Below are 12,575 nucleotides of genomic sequence, written 5' to 3'. Positions count from 1 at the left end.
ATTAATTTGACAATTAAAATTACAAGGATGAATGTTAAAATCTCTCAAGAAAATAATTTTGACATAAGTGGTTTGTTGAGCTTTATAACTTTCAAGGAACTGAGCTAAAAAACACAAATGTTCATTACAGTACTCACTCTCCCCGGAATTATAGAAATTAATTAGCAGAATTTTCCCATTATTCTCGGTAGTGATCTCTGCTATTAAACAGTTAGGAGAGGCAGAGTCTAGGATCTTTACTACACCCTTCAGACTCACTGAGAGGAGGAGCAAAAACCCTCCCTTAGCTCTACCTGAAGGTGATGGGCGGGCTGGCTGGAAGTAGGATTTGAAACCATCAACCCAAAAGTTCTTATCCTTATCCCATGTCTCTTGCAGGGCTATGACATCACAGGCTTTAATAAACTTTAATCAATTTTGGTCTCCCCTTTTCAACGTTAGCCCTACTATATTCCAACTCAGTAGCCTAAACTTGGAGTCTGCCTCTATGATGGTATCAGGCTCAGAGGGATGGTGTCGAGGGTCCGTTTTTGTTGGCCTTAGTCAATCATTCTCGTTTAAACAGGATTACGGGGAGAACCTGTTTGCTAAAACTAGGGAGTCCTTACTCATAGTAACCTGGGAGCTATGTGGTTTAATTGAGGAAGTAACCCCGGAGCTGCCCCCAGCAACAGGAAGAACCCTATTTATGGTGTTAAGTGGGTGCCAACCTCGTCCTCCATTAGTATACTTAGGATAGGTTTTTATGTCTCTGTTTAGCCGACTGGGGCAAGGGTAGAAAAACCCCAGGGGGACTGCCCTAATATTGCCTTCCTCTTGCCTCATGTCCGAGCCATCCCATAACATTCGGGGAGCAACATGTGGGTTGTTGAAATTAACGATGATACAATCCCCTTTGACTCTCTTTTCCGTTCTTCCAAGTCAACCAACACGCCTTATCATTATGATGTTTGGGGAAATATCACCGTCACCTGAGCAATTGTAGTCACACCATTTCTTTGTGAGGGCTAGAAGAGCATCTGAGGATTCAGCCTCTCCCTCTTTTAACGGGGGGACCCCAACCAAAACAATCACCAAAGGGGCTGCTTCAGGGGGAAGGTTAATGTTAGGTTGGGGTACAGTTTTGTTCCCAGGCTGGTCACCAATTTCGTTTCTCCTTTGTCCATATGGAGCCAAATTACTTGGCATCTCTGGGGTCCGTACTGCACGGGCCTGTAGTTCCCCACCCCCGTTGTGTTCTACACAATACCTGGGCCTCACTTATGAAAAGTGACGCATCGCTGCGTGAAAACAGCGATGCGTCACTTTTCACTGTGCACTCCTTACGACATTCCTGATGCGTCATATTTAATGTATGACGCATCATGTCGCAAGGAGTTACAGATACGTCAGTATTTCTGACGTATCTGTAAGCGCAAAAGTGACGCATTGCTGGAATGTGTCACAAAAGTGACACAACTCCAGCAATGCGTCCTTTCACATGGGGAAAGCCCCACGTGAAAGGGCTTGCGTCAGTCTTACGCCTGCTGTGAGGCAGGCGCAAGATTTTGACGCAACAGCGTCCTAAAAGTGACGCAGTGAAATCTCATAGATTTCACTGCGTCACTATTACGAGGCTTTTTGCGGGGGAACGCCTTCTCTGCATACATTATACCGGACGCAGGTATAATGTGGCGCAGGGGTTTAAAAAGTGACGCATCTACCTAGATGCGTCACTTTTTAAATAGGGCGCAACAAGGCGCATTTTTTACACCGCTGGTGCGTCACAAAAAGTGACGCACCGGCGGCGCAAAACTCACACAAGGCCTTCATAAATAAGGCCCCCTATGTATAACTCGATTAGGCAATAGGGTTTTAACCAGTAGGGGAGCTTCTAATATTAACCTGTTGCCTTGTGCTACATTTTCCTTTGTGCCCACTACAGGATGCTTTATAGATTGGTTGAATGGTTGAGCCAGTTTAGTAATACCCTCATGCTGGCTTAAAAACGTATTAATTCGTTCACATTTCCCTAGCAAATCAGCAACACAGGTGTTCAAAGTGTCAATAATGTCCATAGCAATATTGGATAGAGCCTGCTCCAATCGAGTAGTAAATATTTCTTCCACCAGGTCCCAAACATTGAGCTCTGTTATGTTAGGTGGATTAGCCCCAGAGTTTTGTGTGATGTTTTTAATGCCTTTATCCCGTTTATTTGTTTTCTTCGGGGGTTTCTTTGGCACAGTAATTGGTTTTTTAAACTGACCTTTAGTGTTCGGGGACAAACTTGGGGGATTATAAGAGACATTACTTATGGATCGTTGTGCGCTATCCTCATGGCTAGCAAGTTTTTCTTCCTGTGCACCAATTGGGTGATTGATAATTACAGTGGGTTCTAGAGGAACAAGGTATTTCTGAGTAACATCTGGGGAATGGGATTCAGCAACTCGATCGGTATTTGGCACCAGCCCAAGTTCTCTCTCAGTGGATTAAATTTCTGATGACAGCACACCCACCACTGAACTCAGGTAGGAGATGATAGAAGCGGACTTCCTTGGGACTTTCGCCTCTCCTCCCCCTTGATCTTGGGATGTGTGTATTTTCCGCTTACCCATGTTTCAGGATCACGATGTTAAGGGGGTGGCCATGCCTGGCCTCTTCTGGCTCCTGATGGCCACAGATGGCCTGCCCTTTGCCCGGGCTTAGCCCGGCGCAGCCCGTGTGCGTCCCGCGTGGCGTGTGGAGCTAAACAGTTAAATATCCCTCGGGTAAGGGGGAGGGGCTGGCAGTCCAGTCCTGGCCCCGTGGCAGTCTGGGGCGTGTAGGTGCTTTCACTCGGTCCCTCCGCGCTGGTTCGCCTCTCACTCCTCCTGGCGCTGCGTCCCCCATGCAGCGGGAGGCGTGAGGTGTTCTTAATGCCCCAGGAGCAAGGGGGAGGGGCCGGCAGTCCGGTCCTGGCCCCGTGGCAGTCTGGGGCGTGTAGGCGCTTTCACTCGGTCCCCCCGCACAACCAAAACAATCACCAACAGGGCTGCTTCAGGGGGAAGGTTAATGTTAGGTTGGGGTACAGTTTTGTTCCCGGGCTGGTCACCAATTTCTTTTCCCTGTTGTCCATATGGAGCAAAATTACTTGGCATCTCTGGGGTCCTTACTGCACGGGCCTGTGGTTCCCCACCCCCGTTATGTTCTACACAATCCCTATGTATAACTCGATTAGGCAATAGGGTTTTAACCAGTAGGGGAGCTTCTAATATTAACCTGTTGCCTTGTGCTACATTTTCCTTTGTGCCCACTACAGGATGCTTTATAGATTGGTTGAATGGTTGAGCCAGTCTAGTAATACCCTCATGCTGGCTTAAAACATATTAATTCGTTCACATTTCCCTAGCAAATCAGCAACACAGGTGTTCAAAGTGTCAATAATGTCCTTAGCAGTATTGGATAGAGCCTGCTCCAATCGAGTAGTAAATATTTCTTCCACCAGGTCCCGAACATTGAGCTCTGTTATGTTAGGTGGATTAGCCCCAGAGTTTTGTGTGATGTTTTTAATGCCTTTATCCCGTTTATTTGTTTTCTTCAGGGGTTTCTTTGGCACAGTAATTGGTTTTTTAAACTGACCTTTAGTGTTCGGGGACAACCTTGGGGGATTACTAGAGACATTACTTATGGATCGTTGTGCGCTATCCTCATGGCTAGCAAGTTTTTCTTCCTGTGCACCAATTGGGCGATTGATAATTACAGTGGGTTCTAGAGGAACAAGGTATTTCTGAGTAACATCTGGGGAATGGGATTCAGCAACTCGATCTGTATTTGGCACCAATCCAAGTTCTCTCTCAGTGGATTCAATTTCTGATGACAGCACACCCACTGCTGAACTCAGGTAGGAGATGATAGAAGCGGACTTCCTTGGGACTTTCGCCTCTCCTCCCCCTGATCTTGGGATGTGTGTAATTTCTGCTTACCCATGTTTCAGGATCACGATGTAAAGGGGCTGACCCTGCCTGGCCTCTTCTGGCCCCTGTTGGCCTGCCCTTTGCCCAGGCTTAGCCCGGTGCCGCCCGCGTGCGTCCCGCGTGGCGTGAGGAGCTAAACAGTTAAATATACCTCGGGGTAAGGGGGAGGGGCTGGCAGTCCGGTCCTGGCCCCGTGGCAGTCTGGGGCGTGTAGGTGCTTTCACCCGGTCCCTCCGCTCCGGTACGCCTCTCACTCCTCCTGGTGCTGCGTCTCCCACGAAGCGGGAGGCGCGAGGTGTTCTTAATGGCCCCAGAGCAAGGGGGAGGGGCCTGCAGTCCAGTCCTGGCCCCGTGGCAGTCTGGGGCGTGTAGGCGCTTTCACTCGGTCCCCCCGCGCTGGTTCGCCTCTCACTCCTCCTGGCGCTGCGTCTCCATAGCAGCAAATCATGCATGAGCCCATGAGAAAATTGGGTCCCCGACATAAAAAAGTGGGTGGACAAGAAAATATATTTGGGTCACAGAAGAACCTGCGCTTGTCCAGGGGCGTAACACAGGCCCCCGCAGCCCCTGCGGTGCGAGGGGGGCCCTAGCTCCAAGGGGCCCCCTCGGCACTGAACTCTGGCCGGAAGAGCTCCTGATTGAGCCCGAAGGGGCCCCCCTAAGTACAGTGCAGGGAGGCCCCCTCACTTTTCGTTACGCCAGTGCGCCTGTCTCATACTCAGTGTCCCACATGAAACAACAGGAACACAAAAATCCAATGTGAAGACAAATAATACCAGATATCAAGACTGTGCCAAGAAATAATGTAATCACTTTTCCTGTGCCAGTTAATAGCCCATTAGAACTTTTGGGATAGAAAGTAAAGTACTCTTATGTTTCAGGATGCAGCCATAATATGGCATAGCATATCCAAAATATATGAGTGTTGCTTGAAAATTTCTTAGCGTGAACAATTGTTTTTTTAGGCTCTTCTGAACTATTCCCACACACTGCTAATAACAAGATGCTGAATAAGTCAGCCTGGCAAGGGTTCTATTCATACAGTCTAGAAATGTACTCCATTTGATAGCCAGTCAAGGGTGATCACTGATGATAAAATACGTTTATAAGGATGAAAGGGAGGATGTGCTACCTTGCCCCTGTTGATCTTCTTGTGACCTATCCTGTGTTTTCCACTTTGGTAAGTCTAATATTCAGTTAGCTCACAAAGGGAGCTATGTTTTTCTGGCCACCACCAAATGTCACCACCACTCTTAGTCGATGGTGGTTATTGCTCCCTCATACCAGAATGTAAGGAGGCAGGTGGCTGCTGGCAACTACTTATAGTTTAGAAGAAAATGCCTCTTCATTTTTACCTATGTGGGGAGGTGGTCTCCAGGCCCTATCCTGCCAAGTCTATCTACTTCACCCTAACTGGATGATTCTTGCTTTTCCCACAACTGATTGTCGTGATATGCGAGGCATGCTAGGAAAGTGTTGCACGGCTCGAAGATGATGTGCAGAGTAAACAGTGTCCTTTGGAAGACATATTATACAAAGTAGTGGATCTCCAAATTGGATGATTAGACATTACTTAGGAGAAGTGTCATTTGAACCTCCATTTCAGTTTCAAACTTTTACTCTATGGGCAAATTTACAAATCTATCTAAGTTGCTTGACTGTGTTGTGTGAGAGGGAGAGAGCAGGACAGTGCCATATCTATTAAGATATGGTATTGCTGCAGTCTTCCCAAGTGCTGGTGCATGTTCTGGTTGCATAGTGCCATGCAGAAGGCTTTGCACCATAGTGCAAAGGTGTCTGTGTGAGTCTCGTATAGGTGCTATTCTGGAAGGACACTTACAAAATGCTATACTTAAATGTACTTTTAAACATTTACCATGCAAAATTTAAAAAGTTTGGAAAAGAAAACTTTTCTAGGGTACATTTTGTTGGCTTTGCATCATAAATTCTGGGGGGTAGTGTGGGAATGCTCACAAACCAACCATGCCCCCTTGTAAATCCCAAATTAGGAGTTTGCATCAGCTTGCATCACTTTGGTGACTTTTCACCAGCACAAAGTTTTTATGAATTTGTCCCTAAAGTTGGAATCTCGAATGAGCGATAGATTGACAAGCGTAGGCTTTGTTATTACAACTCTTACTGTTAGAGTGCCTTTGTAACTCTTACTGTTAGAGTGCATAAATGGATATCTTTCTATACATAAACGTTAAGTGTATGTTTATATGATCAAAGCTTGATCTGCTCCCTCTAAGCCATGCATTTTTAAAGTTTTGTGTGGGTCAAAAAAACTGAGTTGTTTCACTGGGACCAAGAGAGGGAAGTGGGGAGCTGAACCTGAGTCACTGAGCCACAGTTCACCATATGGAATGTCACTCTTTTCAATGTGAAATCCTCCGTAGTTCAAATCAGATTTTCTTGGCAATGGAAAATTGCTCTAGACGTCAGTTGGTGGGTGCACCTGTAAGTACACCTCTGCTTCCACTTAGGCTGGACTTTAGGATTAGAGATCTCTCTGACAGATTAGCACTGCACCCCTTACTTTACTGGAGGACAATCTGGGATACCCCAGGGTTATCTGCCTATCACCAAGGGCTAGAGGAAATCTTGTCAAAAGTGGGCTTCTGTGTAATTCCATGGCTAAAGTATGTGAAGGGCACACTTACAAAGATTAGCCTTCATGGTCTATGGAGTACCCCGGACCAGGCTGGGGCTATTTTCAAATCATTTATCAAAACAGTATATTGGCAATATAGAGATATCTCTTACACATTCAGTCAAGGCATGGATCTTCAACAAATGCCTTTTTTACAGTTAAGGACTCCTTTAAACTGGAGGACTTCCTGAATGAAATAAAACCCCTCTAGCAAGGTGACTGTATTTGCAATTCCGGTATGGAACCTTGCCTCTCCAGGCCTAAACTGCCAAGTGGAAGAATACGCCATGGGTCAACGGGCTGCAGTTCCCCGCCTGTGGTGACCCAAAAGAAACCATTGACCGCATTATCTTTTTCTGTTTAACGTATGTGACCTTTAAGAGGTGCTGGAGTATTCCGCTTTGTAGGAATTTGGGAACCAGGGAGTACGAAGAAGCGCTCAAGATCTTGAGATTTGCTGCAAGTAGATTGATAGTCTTTGCTGTTTCTCATTTTCTGATGCGTGTTTGAAGAGTAAGGTATAAGATGAGCATTTCACATGGATATTTGTATAGTGGCAATCTGCAAAATGGGAACTGATATTATTAATGGAGAATAGAATGTGCAATATATATGATATAAGAATTTCTACTAGAGTATTTATATATTTTGACCTTTGATCGCTGGCCAATCTATTTTATTGTGTATTAACTGATATACAGCTTGACCTTCAGTTATAGGATTAGCTGGTTATGCAACTATGTTAATGAGCCTTATCAGTCAGGGAGACACCTGGTACTTCTTGGCTTATTGCATATAACTACCTTGTTGCAGGACCTGGCTTAGCAGTAAGGAGGTATTGAATGTCATAATGGTTTTTATATTGCAGATTTCATATGATATACTTCTAACCGTTTTATGTTATGTTTTTATATGTTGTGCTTTCATGGCTTAGATCCGGAATACAGTCTTATTTATTGATTGATTTTCTAGTTATTTGTACCTTCCCCATCCCAGTGACTAAAATAAAGGGTCAGGAGTATTGTTGGGAAGGTTGGGGTTGGGGTGGGCGAGTGTCATGAATTTGAAACAAATGATTGAATGGATTCCTACAAAGGTCAAATAAAATGCAGTTTTGTAATTACAGTACGTCACTGGGCCTAAAACTACTTTCACAATGTTGCACATCTGCAGGGATCAGAGACTGTGAATTAAAGAGTCACTTTAGGGATGTATTGCATCTTTAAAATTCACTGATGAACAGAAGAGTGAAGCTTCAACTATAATGCAAAAACTACCCGATGTCTGCTGCTTCCTCCACAAGTTGATGGCAACTTGATGCTCTGGTGATTACTTTACACTACATAGTATGAATTTACACCATTAAAACTGTGTTAACATTCTTTATTTTTGATTTGCATGTATGAGCACTTTTTAAGTATGCACTCTTGCAAGCCCTTTACATTAAAACAACCAAATCACCTCCTGGACCTACTGTAACTCAATCTCAGAAAAGATACCTTTGATAAATCACCCTTCTTTAAATTCCCAAACCACATGAGAATGTGGGTGTAACATAGATATCAAAACCTTATCCAGATACTTTACAGTCACTTTGAGTGTCAAACTCACCTTTAGGTACAGGGCTGTTTCAAGGATACATCTTGAGTCCATGAGATGCTAGGATCTTGGTTACAGATTAATCCGTTTTTTTCTGCAATTAGTAGTTTAGAAAGAAACTTTATAGTTCAATGCAGTCTCTGCTTAATTTAGTATATTGGTCCCTCTAAATTCTTAGCACAACATTATTTTTCAAACATATAAAAGTTCAAAATTATGCCAAAGCTGTCTAATTAGAGTAACAGATCAGTCCGAGTTGATGTCGGGAAATTTTCTGATTGCAATGCAGCTCTTAAATTGAACCAAAATATATGTTGCTGAGATTCCTCAAGCGGCCACTCCAGATAGGTTTTTGTGTTCATGATTTTCCTAAGCTTGCAGAATCTCTTTGGAATTGTTTCTTTCTCAATCGGCTCTAAAAGTATCAGAATGACGGTATCGTTGTTTTCATCAATAAGACGAAAGTGTGAGAACTCCAGCTCATATTTGCACCACTCACTCTGCACAAAGTATTCCGACAGCACAAAGAGAGTCTTGCGGCTTTTTTCCATAGAGTCAATGATGTTATCAATGATCCACTTACCAGGAACAAAGTCACGTTTGTGAAGACAAAGCTTTAATGGAGGGTTTGCATTCTCTAGTTCATGCCCCATTATGTTTTCAACCCACTCAGAGTCTCTTTCACTGTAGGAGACAAAGGCATCATAGCAGATGTCTTCATTGGATACCCTTCTTGGTTGTCTCTTTGCCTTAAGCCATACCCAAATCATCTTGGCATACCAGATTGCATGATATTTGTAGCAAAGGACCACACTGATGATTACTACCAATAGCACCACACTGCATATTAGTGACACAATTAACGTCTGATGGCACCAGATTAAAGGAAGATGTGCGTCCTCAACTTGAATTCCCCTCATGGAGGATGGTGAATCACATACATAGTCCTTTGGCCAACCTGTTAACATTCCAGAAACACGTTTGTGGTTATGAATGAAAGATAAAAATGAGCATGAACACCCGTAGTTATTATCTCGAGCATCCAATGCCCTTAAGTTCGCAAAAGGCTCCAACTCTTCTTCGGAAAAGCCATTGAAAGAGTTTGTGCTAATCGTTAGCGATATTAAATACGGCAAATCAGCGGCACTTGGTAATCTCATCAGTTTGTTTTTTGCAATGTAAAGTTCTTTGAGCAGCGGAAGTCTGACTGCAAAGGTACTCAGTGTATTACTGCTAACATCCAAAATTTCAAGGGTTGTAGGAATGCATGAGTTTATACGTGTAATTTGACACATTGAAATGTTTAAATTTGTAAGTGTTTTAGGCCAGTGACACACTGGTGGCATTTGACTTGCAAAGTTATTTTGACTAATATCAAGGCTTGTCAGGTATTTTTGTTCAGACAAGTACTCTCCAACGCTGCCTAAATGAATCAAAGAATTTCTACTAAGATTTAAAGTTCTCAGCATGGGCCAAGCTTCCCCACCCACACCATGACAGAAGGAAAATTTCAAAGCCAAATCGAAAAGCAAATTGTTACTAAAATCAAGATATTGCAATGATTTGAATGATCGTGAAACTTCACAGGGAACCAAAAAAACTTTTGTGTCTACACATGTTACACTTATCATATTTACAGGTAAGGTATAAAGGAAATGTAGGTCAGAAAATTGGGAGAAATCTGGAATTAGTAAACTTCTGATAGCCACTACTCTAATCGAGCCTGGCCCAGTGAAAACAACTTGACCTGCCTGCCCTGTTCCATATAAAGTAGATTCTTCTAAGTCTAATTCTAGCACATGTATGTACCTGTTTGCAACTTCAATAAATTTTAATACGCTATTATCTGTCAGTGAGACATTTCTAAGGGTGAGTTTCTGTACTACTGAAGGAATCAAGACATCCATTCTTGCTACACTCTCTGGACTTTTAAAATCTGCATTCCTAATTTCTAACCAAGTCACTGAGTTTATGATATCTCCAAGAATACTAAATAGGGAATCTTGTTTAACATTTATGACCATGTGAGTTATTTTCTTAAACGTGCTCAAGCTTCCATTTTGGTAGCTGTTAAGATTTATAGCCTCTAGCTCAAGTAGTTCAAGGTCTGTTATTCCTTCAAAGGGATGATTTTCTATGGCCAAAAAATAAGGATTACCGAATCTGAAGTATTTCAAACTTGGAAGACGAGTAAACAAGGGATTTGTTCCAAGTGTTCTGTAGTAATTCCCCTGAAGGTTTAAAACCTTTAATGAAGAAAGTTGTTCAAACCAAGAAAATAGTAAACCAGTCAAGTTATTGTAGGATAAATCCAAATGTTCTAGATTCCTATTGGAATTAAAAGCATCATCATTTATTGTTTTAATTTCATTAGATTGCAATAGAAGTATTTTTAGCTGCACATAAGCCTTCAGATCATTTCCAGTTATCTGATAGATATTATTCATTGACAAATCTAGATACTGAATTCCACTTGGTAATCCTGAAGGAAAATGTTTTAAATTCATTGATGTGCAGCCACAGAAATTTCTAGAACTGCAAAACGATGCACAAGGACCAATTGGTGTAGGGTTCTCTGAACGGGTAGTAGTTATCATCACCTGCAAAACCCATATCCATGTTATGGACAGCATTGTTGAACAATGTGGCCTAAAATAAGAGAGAACAAAATGCAAAGTGAATCAATACTACAAAGAAAATTCATTTTCTCACAAATTACATGATTACACTATTTTATTCTGGATTTCCAACTATCCTTTCTTCTTAGGCAATAGTTACTCTCATACCCATCTATAATATACCCACTTTCATGCCAGATTGATGTGGGAAATCTTAGGCCAGTGCTTGAAATATTAAGCATTTGCATACATTTTGTTTAAAGCGAATAAGAACATTGCCCTTTAGTGGGGTATGTAGCAACAACATTGACCAAGGAAGCAGTGCAAGTCATTTTAAAATATTCCTATATCAATTTAAAGGTACTCTTACTGTATCAACATGCATGAATGATGATTGCCATCAATTGCCATTTATTTAGTACTCCTTCATAGCCAACTGATGCACCAAAGAGCTAACTTACAGACTGGCACAATTAACAAATGTCTGCTACAAGTTGTGAAGTAGTAATTAATTGATTCAAAAATGTCAGGAGTCAAGAACACTTAACCTAGTTTTCTGAGAGAAAATAAATGGGTAGCCAGGAGTTGGACTTATATGGAAAGATCAATCCATAGGACAGTGGCACAATGAGAGAAGGAATGAGCACCAGGCATGCACATCTGAAGTGCTGGATGTGCAGCAACGCCTTCAAAGCAGAACAAAAAAGAGTATAGCTGCACATAAAGAGTAAATTTGCTCGCCAGTTAAACAGGATCTTCAGCCTGGATACAGCAATGTAGTGCCAGATGTACTAAAGTTCTTAGTGGTGAAATACGCAGATTATCATGCATAAACCAAATCGCAATTTGGAAAGGGTGGCTTGAGTGAGTCCCTTTCAAATTGCAATTCGGCACCCACGGTATCAATGGTTTGCTGCTAGTTACAGATTTCCACGTCTAGGGTGGTAACTTGTTGGGGAATGGGAAGGGGTCACTGTAAAGTTCAATAATCCATAGAATTGTAGAAATAAGTTTATTTCAGGAAGAACACAGGAGCAAGGTAGGACGTAGCCTACACAGGACTTATTTCCCCAGTAACTGTCTCAGCAGAGCCAGGGAATGGAATCCTGCTACAATGTACAATCTATTAGAAGATTAAGAGTAAGCAATTCTACATGTGAAAGAGAACGACATGACAGTCACCTTTTGACCCCTTCACATTTACAAAATTGGATACAGCTTCAAGGCAGTAGGGAGTGGTCCAAAGGAATACTGCCAACTGTCACTAGCAAGTTTAGGTTTTTGTTTTTAAAGCAACCCCATTTCCACTACATCAGGTTGTTTTTTTTTAAAAACTTGAAAAGCAATAATAGGTATGATCGTTTGTTGACTCATGCAAGCCCGAACCTTGCAATTGTAGCCAATCTTAGGGGGTTGCAAATTGCTAACTGACTAATTAATATCCATTAGGCAGGTTTGTCTGTGATCCACTAGAATTCCCTGGGGCTCATTTATGAGCCCTTGTGTCACTTTTGCACCACTGGTGCGTCACTTTTTGTGACGCAGCAGCAGTGTAAAAAATGTGCCTTGTTGCGCCACATTTACAAAGTGATGCATCTAGGTAGATGCGTCACTTTGTAAACGCCTGAGCTACATTATACCTGCGCCAGGTATAATGTATGCAGGGGGGTGTTCCCACACAAGAAAGGGTCATAGAAGTGACGCAGTGAAATCTACCAGATTTCACTGCGCCACTTCTGGGACTCAAATGCGTCAAAATCTTACGCATGCCTC

The 12,575-nt window shown here is 42.7% G+C and overlaps 1 protein-coding gene across 7 annotated transcripts in view; it reads right to left on the bottom strand.

Moving 5' to 3' along the window:
• Positions 1-7,951: 7,951 nt before the first annotated feature.
• The window catches only part of TLR2 (toll like receptor 2), a 165,230-nt gene continuing 160,606 nt past the window's right edge, over positions 7,952-12,575 (bottom strand). For all 7 annotated transcript variants that reach the window (XM_086962318.1, XM_086962317.1, XM_086962320.1 and 4 more), the window contains one exon: positions 7,952-10,833. In XM_086962318.1, coding sequence (XP_086818444.1) covers positions 8,418-10,817 — 2,400 coding nt within the window. In that variant the 5' untranslated portion in view covers positions 10,818-10,833 and the 3' untranslated portion in view covers positions 7,952-8,417. The remainder of the gene's footprint in view (positions 10,834-12,575) is intronic.

The sequence above is a fragment of the Lissotriton vulgaris genome, chromosome 3_1, assembly GCF_964263255.1.
Source record: "Lissotriton vulgaris chromosome 3_1, aLisVul1.2, whole genome shotgun sequence".
NCBI lineage: Eukaryota > Metazoa > Chordata > Amphibia > Caudata > Salamandridae > Lissotriton > Lissotriton vulgaris.
This window is presented reverse-complemented; position numbering and strand designations above follow the sequence as displayed.